Source organism: Zingiber officinale, chromosome 8A (assembly GCF_018446385.1).
Source record: "Zingiber officinale cultivar Zhangliang chromosome 8A, Zo_v1.1, whole genome shotgun sequence".
Lineage (NCBI taxonomy): Eukaryota > Viridiplantae > Streptophyta > Magnoliopsida > Zingiberales > Zingiberaceae > Zingiber > Zingiber officinale.
In genome coordinates this window covers 85,138,976-85,152,495 of record NC_056000.1, presented here as the reverse complement: position 1 = coordinate 85,152,495, position 13,520 = coordinate 85,138,976, and the positions used below count along the sequence as shown (strand labels likewise).

At 36.5% G+C, this 13,520-nt stretch overlaps 1 protein-coding gene and 1 pseudogene across 1 annotated transcript; one reads left to right on the top strand and one right to left on the bottom strand.

The window, feature by feature from the left end:
* Positions 1-231: 231 nt before the first annotated feature.
* On the bottom strand, positions 232-7,117 carry LOC122009794 (calcium-dependent protein kinase 1-like). Its single transcript, XM_042566084.1, has 8 exons — positions 6,279-7,117; positions 3,682-3,825; positions 3,442-3,594; positions 3,191-3,303; positions 2,931-3,107; positions 1,437-1,564; positions 1,256-1,355; positions 232-633 (listed from the first exon to the last, which is right to left on the bottom strand). Exons 1-8 carry the CDS (start codon positions 6,976-6,978, stop codon positions 550-552), a joined length of 1,599 nt encoding a protein of 532 aa, XP_042422018.1. The 5' UTR covers positions 6,979-7,117; the 3' UTR covers positions 232-549.
* A 3,463-nt stretch (positions 7,118-10,580) lies between these two features.
* Positions 10,581-12,986, top strand: LOC122011030 (annotated as a pseudogene).
* The last annotated feature ends 534 nt before the right edge of the window (positions 12,987-13,520 follow it).

Here is a 13,520-nt window from a genome sequence, read left to right as displayed (position 1 = left end):
TATTTGATTTTGGATTTAGGAAGGTAAAACTTGACTTCATGGCTGTGGAAATTTGTCTTTTGAAAGAAAAACAAAGCAAATTATAATGGCCAATGAAACCAAAACTCTTCAAGTAGCAAACTGCCAGATTTCCATGCTCAAACCGTGCCTTAAACGCTACATTAGCAGTTGCACAGACTGCTTTTTAAGAACTGAATCAAACTGATAATTCAGCAAATAAATCAAAAGACAGATGCAACTTGATCAAATTTTTATTATTTTCCCAATCGCAACAGGATTGGACCTGAAAACTTGCAACCCGAGAGAGTTGTCAGCTTATTCTTGCAAGCCAGTTTTTAAAGCACTGCCCACAAGCCTCAATGTCCATTGTACAAATTGGACCAAATACGAGTAATATATATACATACATACACCCAAACGAGCCAGTTCTTGAGAGATGCAAACTCAAGATGTGACATTCCTCTAAACTAGAAAAGGATTCTTCGACAAATAAAAGTAAAGAGCTCCTATCATAGAGGTGAATATAATGTCTTATTCAACTCGCATGTCTTATTTACGCCGCCTAGATTGGATGGGTTCAGAACTGTCTTTTCTCATCATAGTTGCAAACTCATCATAATTAATTCTTCCATCCTGCAACATAAGGGACAAGCAACAATTCAGGGGTTGGGGAAAACAGATAGCAAATTAATGACTAGAAGATATATTCACGAGCCTTATAAATCTATAATTGAATTACAAAAAAGAAGGGGAAGATAAATCTCATTCCTTCCTTGAGCTTTTAATTTATCCAGCTAATGCTAAATGAAAAATCGGAGCTTATAAATTATTTTGTCCACGGAAGCATTCAAACAATGAAACGCTTGATAACAAAAATATTGTTGATGTTTCACGGGAAATGGATGGCAAGAATCAGTCCTCGTTTTTCCAAATAGTAAATCATTGCAGCCAACCAAAGAGATAACAAAGACAATGGAACCTGACAAATCAACTTGTGCATTTTAAAAGGTAGATGCTCCAACAAACAATTGTCTCCCACTTCCATTTTTTATGCACAAAGTTGCTTGCTCTGCATTAAGGGGTTTAAGGCTGTGTTATGCCTTACCAAGTAATATCCTCGAGTTAAGGGTTCATATGGTATTTTTTTTTTCCCTTTTTTGCAAGTTTAGATGCTTACAAACAGTGGCTAGGCTTTATTAGGTGAACTATTTTTAATGTTAAAACTGGTTTCTAGAAAGAGGATAGAGAAGGGTACCTTGTCTGTGTCAACTTCTGCAATTATCTCTTTGATTGTTTTTTCATCACCCATGTTATACTTCTCAAGAGCTTGTTCCAATTCCTCAACTGTGATATACCTATGAAAGAAAAAGCTAAACAATTTTACTCATCTACACTAGAATATGAGCAATTTCTCAATTATGTAAGGATGATGTTACCCGCTCCTGTCTTCATCAAAATACTCAAATGCTTTGTATAAGTGATCTTCTCTTTCCATTCTGTTCATATGCATTGTAGCTGTTATAAATTCAATATAATCTATGCTTCCATTTCCATCAACATCAGCCTGCCATGAAAAGATTACCAAAGAATGCAATTAATCATGAAAACACTAAGATACGCTTTGTAGCAGTGCATAGCCAGAATGAACTGTGGAAAGCAGCAGCCAGAAAGAACATGTTGGCCAGACTGATTTAATAAACTGTCCAGTCAAGCTCAATGGAGGACGTTTTCTTTTTTTTTTTTAAATTCAAGCTCATTGCTTGTAACAAGACATACCAAAATGCATGAAGTAAAAGAGCATCACATACACTTATAGCTATTAGACCCAAAATAGATTGTGCACAGTGGATAAACATTAGGGTGAATTTGCTAAACTCTGAATGCATCATATTCATTTGTCAAGTTCAATCCAACACAAGCCAAGTGAAATTAGATGGAACTGTGTTGTCTAATTCCATAAGCAAGAAGGCAAATAGAGCAACATGACATCGCATTGATCCTGGCATTTAATGACTCTACAAGATGTAACTATTTCTGACTCAAGTAAAAGTGAACTAGTGACATCAAGCAAGGACAAGAAATGATAATTATAGGGGCGAGGATTTCAGAAAGACAGATTGAGATCTGATGTTTAATGACTCAGTTGCAAGATATAGATCTGATGTTTAATGCCTTAGTTGCAAGATATATGGGTTTGGAAGTGAGGTTTACTGACCCAAAGATGAGGAAGATATCAAGAATATGAATATAAAAATAAATCCACTTCATAAGAGCTGGAACTTTTGAAAGTGGTTAGCCAATGATTTGCCTAATTTTCATTATACTATCAAATTTGATTTCTCTTTGTGGAATAGGTTGAAGTGATAAAGATTTCTTGTGTGCATTTTAAAGATAAAGATGTCACCATACGAGTTCAAGGTTGAAGTGATTCTGCTTTCTAAAAGCATTGACTTTAAAACTTTAAATTGACTTAAAAACTTTAAATTGATATGAGGTGGCAGATTCGTACATTTACTTTAATGTGATTGATTCAATCAGTGATTCTTTTGCTAGTGTTGACTCTACTAATGGTGCTAGAGAAGTCTCTAACCCTATCATGTGGTATCAGAGCACTTTTGATCAATATTTTGATATGATTTTAAATATTGTTAAAAAGGACAAGATGACCTGGTGATATAGGATCAAAGAAGAGAGTTTGTATGCCTACTTAAAAAAAAAAAGGAGAGAGTTTGTAAGTTCCAGTAAAAACATGACTTAAAGGTGAACCATAACGCAGGAATACAGAGTAAAAAAAGGGTTAATACACAAGTGAAAAATAATATAAACTACTTAAATGAGGGAATAGCTATAGATTCAAGATATGGCGGAGCACTAGTCAAGCAGGAAAAGCCAGCTAAGAAAAATTTACTGCAAGGGAGGTAGGAGCATACCGCTTCCATCAGTTGTCTAACTTCAGATTCAGAAATCTTGATACCTAAGTTACCCAATTTGGGTAAGCCTGCTTTTAGTTCTTCATATGTTATTGTGCCACTATTGTCAGTGTCAATTGATTTAAACATTTCTTTTAAACCCGTAATTTCATCCTCTGACAAGCTTTCTGCTATCACCTGAGCAAAAAAAAAAAAATGCCTTGTCAGTATGGAAGACCATTCTGCCTATGAATTAGAAGGAACTGCATCAAAACTTGCACCTTCAGTGCCACTTTCTTGAGCTTGTTCATAGCCCTGAATTGCTTCATTCTATTCAAGACTGTGAGATCAAGTGGCTTATCAGGTGCACCATCTCCCTTCATCCATGGATGGTCTGCATAAACTTTCAACTATTAAACTGGAAAAAATAATGCTGCTAACAAATAAGTTAACATGCAAGGGGATTAATTACTCTTCAGTCTCAGTACTGCTTAGAACTTCACTACATGATAAGATCAAAGTTAAAACTTACTGAGAATTTCAGCAGCAGTAAGTCGTTCCTTTGGATCTGCTCTTAACATCTTTTTGACCAGTTCTTTAGCACCACTTGATATAGAAGGCCAAGGATCAGATGAAAAATCGATATGACCAAGTAATACAGCATCAAATATACCTTCCTCATTCTCTGCATAGAAGAAATATAAATTCTTCAACTGACTCAAAAAATGTTGGATGATATTTTCAATCTTGTTTATTATGGAAACTCACAAACCTGCCCAAAAAGGAGGAACACCAGAAAGAAGGATGTAAAGTATCACCCCAGCACTCCATATATCAGCTTCTGCTCCATAACGACGCCGTAATACTTCAGGAGCAACATAATAAGCACTTCCAACAAGATCTTTAAATACTTCTCCTGCATGACCCAGTAGTTGCTATTAGGGGTGAATTTATAGGGTGGCAGATATGCTACAATGGGGCAAGGGATCAATTCCCAGCGAGCGTATGCCCTCGGGGAAAAAAACTCTTCCCACCCTCTAGCCACTTGGCGATCTATGAGAGGCGCTGGGTGAGAGTAATTACCTTTGCTGCAATAAGGTGAATTTATCAATAAGGGCAAACTATGGTGCAAATGAAAAGTGGAAACTTCTCATTTTTCCTCAGATCCTCTTAAAGAATATGTGGATAATTAACATAAGTAAAAAGTGACTATGCAAAGCAATAGGGTATTAGTTAGCTTCTCCATTTATGGCGAGAACATGGGAGTAGGATAGCATTTTTATCCATCAGCCAAGACTATGTGACTAAGAACAAGTTTATTCAATCAAAAAATTGTATAATTTTGAGAAAACATTTTAGAAAAAATATAAGGTATGCTCATATAACAATGCAGTAATGTTCCAGTAACAGAGACACTACTAGTGGATCTACCTTATGCCAAGTGAGGACAATTGCACCCAATGGCATCTGAAGAATATTGTCATATATATGTTAAATGTTTTTTCTGTCAAATCCCTTGTGCCTTTTGCCCCACATAGTTCCATATACACGATCTATCTCTTGCCTTTGCCAACTTGATCATCTCCTTTTGGCTCTAACTCTTATTCTAAACTCTCACTCGAGAAGTTATTATTTCTTCGGGTCCAATACTGGCTCCCAAATTTTAATAATTTTGATTAATTTCAATAGTTCCAGATCTGGCTTCCAAATTTTTTTCAATGTTGGTTGCTGCTCCAACTCAGGATCCAAACAATTAACAATTAAAATTTCTCTAAATTCTGTCTCCAACTCAACAAATCTAATAAGTTCAATTTTATCCAAAAAACTTCAATCTCCAAGGAACAATGCAACTGCAGCTTTCTCCAATTTTCTTTTGTCTTTTTGCATATTATGTCCTCTTAATCTTACCTTTAGGTATATGATTATTGTAGATCTTATTATATGTGCATGTTTATTATACTTTATATGTATCATTTATATCTTAATCTTGTATAGACACTATTAAAAAATTTACTTTACCTAGAAATTAATTCTTTCTAGAAGGATTGAGAATTGTATTCTTCTACTTAGTTTCTGTTATTAAAAAAAATTGGCATTCTTTCATTATAATACATAATTGTTCTGATGCATTGTTTTGTTTTTTTCAATAAAATGTGTATGCCATATTTATGTACAATCCTAACTAATTCATAAATGTATTGGTCACATCTTTTTTTTTTCTTTTTATAGGCTATGAGAATATTTCTCAAAGAATTTTATTTCCCTCTAATATACAATGGATTTTTTTTTTCTAGCATCACTGTGTTGTCTTGCTTGATAAACTTAAAATATTGTGCATAGGTATCATAGATACTATATCTGCCACTGAACTGAGGGTTTGGTAGAATAACATTTATGTATGAAATTTTTTTGATGAATATGTGTTTCTCAACCAATTAACAACAATCATTGGTGATAGCTTTGATGACTGTAACTTAAAATTTCTTTGCTAGATTCTAAGAAACATACAAGAAAAGCAAGGATGAAGAAGGAAAAAAAGTAAGTTATACCTGCAAAAAACCTAGAAGATATACAAGCATTGAATATAGAACAATACAATTAACACAAACCAAATCATATCAATTTATAGTTGTGTATCAACCAACTTTCATTAGTAGGCCACTCAACATGTTCAAATAAAGTTGCTTCCATTTTTCCTCAGATTTTCAATATGTTTAATTCTTCACTCTGCATTGCAGACCTTTCCAGGCCTGTTAATCAACCTAGAAATTATAAACATAAACTTCTAACTAAATTGTGTGTAAATTTAGAATACATACTTGTTCCAGGTACTAGACTAATTCAACCATGAATGGAAACTATGCTATGTTGCACAAAATTATTCAGTTAGGCATTAGTGTAAACTAACTACTACTTCCATCTCCAATTGATCGGAGTTCTGTCACTAAGCATGAAGTAAACTTTCTAGAAGAAAACACATCGAAGAACTTCTATGGCTGGTACCATGTGCAACAGTGAACAACAACAGCTGTCTCTATATGCAATTTTTTTAAAAGGTAACTTCTATACCGAAATTCCACTTTCACTGAGCATAAGATTTAAGATTTAAGATGCCCTTTCATCCTCATGAATAATCCGAGGTCAGGAGAAGTGTTCGGTAAACTTTCCCATAAAATTAGTAGGCAATCAACTTGACTAAAGTACTAGATTTTCATGCAAAAAAAAAAAAAAAAAACTTGTATAGGCATTTAATTCCTTAATCTGATTAATTATTGAGATGGTGAACGTCCTAACAACGAAGACAATGACACAATGATTACTTGAAGAGACGTTAGTGGAACAATTGAGATGATAACTCTGCTGGATTACCGGGCTTAAAGAAAACGGAGAGTCCAAAATCGGTGGCCTTGAGCGGCGAATCTTCTCTCTTGTTCAAGAACAAAAAGTTCTCCGGCTTGAGATCTCTGTGCATGACACCCATTGAGTGGCAGGCGTGGACAACGTTGATGATCTCTCGGCAGAGAGCAGCCGCCGCACGCTCGGAGTAATGACCCTTGGCGATGATTCTGTCAAAGAGCTCCCCGCCCTCGCAGAGCTCCATCACGAGGTTGACCGAGTGCCGATCCTCATAGGCCCCCTTGAGCTCCACGATGTTGCGGTGGCCGGTGAGGTGGTGCATGATCTGGATCTCCCGGCGGACATCCTCGAGGTCGTCCTGGCGGATGAGCTTCCGGGTGGCGATGGACTTGCAGGCGAACTGCCTCCCGGTCTCGCGGTGGGTGACGAGGTAGGTGACCCCGAATTGGCCCCGCCCGAGCTCGCGGCCGAAAGTGTAAGTGGCGCGGACGTCCTCCATGGGCCGGCCGAGGACGCGACCGACATCGGAAGCTAACGGGCGTGGGACGGCGGGGGCGTGGCGTCGGTGGGGGCCGTAGGCGGCGGGGGCGGAGGAGCAGGGGGAAGGGGAGGCAGGGGCGACGGTGGTGGGTGGGTTGGGGCGGGATCGGGGGCGGGCGGGAGCCGGGGAAGCGGGCGGCTCCTTGTGGCGGCGGGAGGTGCGGTTGCCCATTTGCGGTTTCGATCGACAGAGACGGAGACGGAGGATTAGGTTTAAACTATAGCTTTTACCGTATCGCCGAGTCAGCGGTCGACGGGCAACTGGACAAAGAACAGAAGGCCGAAAGGAACACGGCAAGCAGGTTTGACCGGCTACACTGAGTAGATAGTAACCCCGCGGAACCCACGGTTTCCGGTGGTGTCCGCATCAATTTCTTCATGATCCCCTTCTCATTCAGCCCCCACTCGACCTCTTATATGATTAGGCATTTCAAAGTGGCCCACCTGTTTAATCTGCGTCCACCAATCATAAAACGGGATAGAGTTGGAGATGTTTTTAGAGTCGAAGAGAATTTGTTGGGAAACCGCGTGGCAAGTGCGACGCGAATCCATGGTCAAAACACAGGTAGGCGCCGGGACCACCCAGTGATAGGCCAATGACGCCCGACTACGGCAGTTACACCGGTTGATGGGCTCAGAATTGTAGGCGATGCACTGCACGTGCAAGTCACGCGACCTATAGCTCCGGATATTATTATTATTTAATTATTATTTCATTAATTATGAAAATGATGAGCCCGATCCCTCGGCCATCAAATTAAATCGAAAAGCATGGATCGATCTATTATCACAAATAATTCAAATTTGACATGTGTAAGATATTTTCGTAAAATTTAAATTGTCATTTTGTCTAGAAAAATATCTCATTACTTGCTTACCGTCCGTAATTTAATTGGTCTAAGAAAATAGAGAAAATGAATGACACGGATGATTTAAACTAAATATTTAGTTAGTTTGGTTTATAAATTAATTTAATTAATTAAAAATTAATTTAATATTGATCAAACTTTGCATGGCTAAAGATAGATTGTCTCTCCTCTTATAGAATCCACATCAATTCCTTTATATCTAAAATTTAAGGTAAATGACTCATTTTATTAAATTTAAATAATCACTTTTCACTATACACTATATCAAATACCTTAAAATTTACATGATCCTTATTTTTTTATTATTTTATTCTTTTTCTTTTATTTTTTATTATTATATTTATGGAATGAGTGGAAGGAGAGAGATTGGTGGAAGGAGAGAGATTAAAAAGAAATATTATTTTATTTTTAGGGTAAAGGTTTCATTCCCTAAATTTAGATAATCACTATTCATCAAATCTAAATTTAAAGAATGGATAGAGTAACTGATGCAGAGAATTTTTAATTATCCTATCTAAAATTTAGGATAAAATCTTTAGATAGGATAATTGATATAGATGCTCTTATCTGATTAAAAGATAAATTAGAAACATAATTTATGCATACTCACTTTAAAATATTCATCATTATTAAAATTAGAATTTTATTTATTTATTATTTTGTCACTGTGTTATATTCTTAGAGTCAGTCATATAATCCTTATTATAAGCTTTAAGGACAAAGATAAGCAATCCATATCCTCGGTTCATAATTCTTGATTTTTTTTTATCTCTTCTATAACTTATATGTCAGACTGTGATAAAAATTTGATTAAAATTGATTATGATCTCCCATAAGTTTATCTTTCAATCTAAATTATAATTTTGGATTAAGCCAAGCGATTGAAGGCCACTCAAAATTATAATTTTGGATTAAGTCAAACGACCGGAAGTCATTGATAATGGACAGACTATATGGTGCCGAGCAAATAGCACCATATGATGGTGTAGTTTGTTAAATTTATTTATTTATTATTTTCTCTGTTTTGAGCAACTAAAGAGATGCGATGATATTAATTTGGTATAAACTCTATAAACTTAAAATGATATTATAGTTCGAATCTCATCGAATTATTGGGATTTTTCTGCATCGAATGATAAATTTAAGAAAGTTAATCATTTGAATAGGTCTCCATGAATATTTTTTTATTTACTCTTGTGATCGATAAGAAACTTCCATAGGACCAGACTGGTTGATAAGAAACTTCCGTAGGACCGGACTGGTTATCTCCAAGATTAATCGGTTGGGATACTTAGATTAAAAAAACACTAAGAGTCCTGATCCAAGGGTAAACAAAGAATGTCATATGGATAAGGTAAGTTAGTGGTCCTACTAAGGTGGTGATTCAAACCAAAGGACAAGTGAGTCAATTTCGTCTTCCTGGCACTTCAATTTCGTGGTGCCCTTGACTACTTGGCGGTTAAAGCTAAGGGAAAATTGAGTCGACCTCGACATCCTAGCAACCTCTACTCCTTGGCATTGCCAACTCTGTGCCGCCTTTGACTACTTGATGCCCTTGACTCCATAGTGCCCTCGTCTCCTTGACGCATCGACTTAGGATTTTGGATTATTTCAAGAAGAGAATAATGCTCGTGCAAATATGGGGATTTTGAACTATTTCAGGAAGAGAGCAGCGCTCGCGTAAATCTAGGGATTTTGGACTATTTCAAGAAGAAAGTAGCGCTCGTGTGGATCTCGATATTTCGAATTCTTTCAAGAAGAAAATGACAATCTCGTGAATTTAGGGACATGTGAAGAACTAGGGATTAATCACCACTCTATAAAAGGTAGCCTCCTTGGATGGTTAGAGGTACATGCACATGCGCATCAAAAACCCTAAAACTACTCTTCTTCGTTTCTGCTTCTTCCACCACCATCAAAAGTTAACTTGAGCATTAGAGTGACTATTCCGAGGAACCCATGACCATCATTCTAACTCTCTCTCTGGTATTCTTTTTTCTTAGACTCCAGCAAATCTCCATCAATTCTCGTTGTTACTAGATGATTATCGATTAAGTTGGCATTCACGCTAACTCACCGGTGGTTCGTGTTAGAGTGTATACTAAAAACCTAACTTTTGTAAATATTTATTTTGAAATAAAGAATCACATTGGTCAGAAATGTCTACATTTATGTTAAGTGTAGTTGTTCAATTAATTTATATTGTAGATAACATGGTGTGTGGTGTCACACACAGAAGATCATGTTATCGGTTCTATATAAATTATAAACAGTAGCTCGTGACTAAGATGGAAAGGAACAAACCATTGGAATAGTCGTAGTGTAATTAAGTATAAGTTTATCTTGACTGATAAATTACACTAGTACACTCTGAGTGTATTGAGCGGGATCATTTAAGGTAAGTTCTTTTTATACTGACTTAATAAAAGAACAAGACCTTAATTATTATGAAAATGTGTGCTCTTAATCCTAATATAATAACAAGCACATATATTTAGTATTTATTTTTTTGACTTATCAAAGGGTGAGATTTAGCTCGATCAATCAATAGGCCCGACAAGTTGGGAAATGATATTACTTATAGTGTGCACTACAAGAAATTTTGGATTTAACCACACCTAATAGACAACAGTTTTTCAAGAAATTGTTATCTTTTTTCCATTTAACAACAGTTTTATTGAAAACTGTTGTTGTTCACCATAATATTTTTTAAATAACAATAGTTTTTCAAAAAAATGTTGTCTAATATGTGTCAAAGACAACGGTTTTAAAAAAATTATTGTCTTTTAGTGTTGCTTATGTGATAATATACAACAGTTTTATTAAACTGTTGTCTATTGAATGTTATTGAATCCTAAAGGTGGAAGTTTATTTATTTAATAACCTACCCATATAAATCTAAACAATCTCATATTTTTTCCCCATTCCTCCTCCACTCCTGCCGATCTCACTATCACCGCGATCTCCTCTTCATTTGAGTAAGTCTTCTCCGTAGAGATCTCTCTCTTGCATTTCCGCAAACACTGCATTTGCACGACGTTTGCAGGTTTCCTCCCCGCTCTCGACAAGCTCGGCCGGATCTGCCATGTCTACCTCACACCCGACCACGCCATGTTCCTCCACAACCTCCTCGGCGGCGGTGGAGTCCAGTCCGTCGCCCAGTTCGACAAGGACGTCCTCTTCCGCGACTCTCGCATCTCCAGCCAGAACGCCGGCCGGATCGCCTTCGCAGTGGACGCCTCCCTCCTCCACCGTGCCCTCCGCAGCGCCCTCACCATCCAGGAGTAGGCCCGCGACGAGACCGCCGCCATCCAGATCAAGCTCGTCAAGAAGCTCCCCGCCGGCTCCCGCAACCCTGCCCCCTTTCTCACCTTTGAGACCAAAGGGAGGGTTTCCGCCGTTGTGCAGGACGTGCCCATCTCCAAGCCCCTTTCTCGGTCCGACGTGCTTCAGATCCAGTCGGCCTTGGATGCTTCTCAAGATCTGCCTCAGGTATCAGTCAAATTCCAATCTTTTAATCCAAATTATGCTACATGTACTGTGCAAATAGATCTTTTGGTGATAATTGCGTCCTGTAAATTGATTCAATTGGATTGAAGTGATATACTGGGATGATGTTCTGTAGTATTTTCTTGGGCTTTAATTGAATGGTTGTGTAGTAGCTTAGCTGCTATGCTTGTTCTTGTAGACTTTGGTTCAGGTCCCTGATCTCGCTCAGCTCCAAAGCTTGGTGGACCGTCTCAAGTATGTCGGTGATGTTCTCACTATCTCAATCGTACAGTATGGAGATCTTCACCTGCAGGTTTCTACTTCCCTTGTCACAGTTGGGTCTGAATTAAGGAAACTGAGAGTCCTAGGTGTTCGAGGTACTCGCTCAAATGTCTTCCTTCTTCATCCATCTTTTGTTGATTAGGGCACATAGACAATTAATTATCCCATTTTGTTTTAGGCTGCGAAAAGTTTGATCGTTATAGCTCATGATTTTACAGTATCAAGCTTTTGATTTTTAGAGAATGACTAGAAGTGAGCCGTTCTCACAACTTTTCCATTGTCTTTATGCTTATCCTTTAACTGTTAGCTTAGGTCGTAAAAGAAATTTGTTCATAAGGATATAAATGCGAAAGGATGACACTGACATCCAAAAGTGCCATTAAAAGTTTGTGTTAATGAGAAGTGGTTAGTGTGAACGTATGCTTGCTTTTGGAGGAAGAATATTTGTTCTTTCTACTATTGAGAGTTAATTGTTAGTTGTTTTACTTATCTTTCCTTTGCACCAATTAGAATGTTGGTACTGATAGAATCATCAACCTCACTTTTAGCTCTTTTAGTAGCAGATATAAAATTATGTGGTTCTTCCTTCTAAAGTTAATTCTGATCCAATAGAAAACTTCCTTTAGTATTTAATGCAACATGTTGGAGATTTAATTTTTCTATAATTCTTTCTATACCAATTGCCATGTATGCTAGTTTTATTGTTGGAGTTTAGCTCTTTTATAGAAGAAATTCTTTCAGTACCAATTGCCATGTTAAGTTAGCTTTATTATTGAAGTTTAGTTCTTTTTACAGATAAACTATCTGTAAAAAGTGATTGTTTGAACAATTTTATAGCATGCATCTTGACAATTAATATAATTTTACAGATCACTATCAAGGAAGAATGTTCAAAGGAAAGTAAAGGCTAAGGAGAAGAAACCATATACTCCATTCCCTCCTCAGCCACCAAGCAAGGTGAAGTTATTGTTGCAATCTGTGAACATTAAATTACAATTACTTTATCATTTCTTAGTTTTTTTTTCTAACTTACATTTGCAATATTTGCATCTCGATTCATTTGATTATGTTCACTTTGTATTCAACATGAAGCTAAAAGGTATTTTGTACATATTAAAGACTCTTTGGTGGTTTTTTTAGTTTCAATCTACTGCTCTTTTTGGCATCTTTATCCTGATATAATGTTATTCTTTAAGATTATGTTGCATTGATTTCTAAAAGTTGCATGATGTCTCTCTACTCTGCCTTCAAAACTAACGATTTATGTTGTTTCAAGTAATTACTGCAGCCATTCCTACTATAGTTGGTGAAAACCTTAACATGTTCATGACTTTAAGAGCCACCATATTGTTTCAAGAGGTTACCATTTATATTACATAGATAACGCTTTTTGCACTTCTGTTAGATGACTAGATCAAATGGTTTTTATGATTATGTAACATTTATGCAGTGCAATTAGAATCACGCGTACAGTTTAATTTCTAATTTGTAATATATATCTTTATTCGAATAGGTGTCCTCAAGAGTACTGGGAAGAATGCAGACAAGCTAAAAAAATAGAGAGACTTTAACAAATTAAGAAGCACTAGGAGCTGCAGTCCCTCCTCTTCACCGACATCTAAGTAGAAAATCTCGTGTTATATTGTTCTACCTTTGTTTTAATAGTGTTATCATTTTGTTGGTTGCTTATGAAATTTCTTCAGAATGTTATAGATATTATTTTTGAATGTTAGAAAATTGTATATTAAATTTTATTTTGAAATTTAATATTTTGAATGATTTATAATATTAGAAAATTAATTTTTTTTATTTTTTATCTAAAAAAGACAACGGTTTTTCACCGTTGTCGTAGATAGTTTAAAACTGTTGTTGAAGACCCTGTTGTTAAATGTAGACGCTCAAGGACAACGGTGAAAAACTGTTGTCTTTGAAGAAAAAGACAACAGTTTTTCACCGTTGTAAAAATGTTGTCTTTGCCTTCAAAGACAACGGTTAAAAACTGTTGTCTTTGGGCACCCCTTTTAACAACACGACCTTTAACAACAGTTCAAAATGGGCTACGACAACGGTGAAA

Coding starts and splice junctions, on each gene's coding strand:
- LOC122009794 (XM_042566084.1), bottom strand. CDS start 6,978: ATGGGCAACCGCACCTCCCGCCGCCACAAGGAGCCGCCCGCTTCCCCG. Junction 3,826..6,278: donor CTCCGTTTTCTTTAAGCCCG/GTAATCCAGCAG, acceptor TGGGTCATGCAG/GAGAAGTATTTAAAGATCTT. Junction 3,304..3,441: donor TACTGCTGCTGAAATTCTCA/GTAAGTTTTAAC, acceptor AAGTTTATGCAG/ACCATCCATGGATGAAGGGA.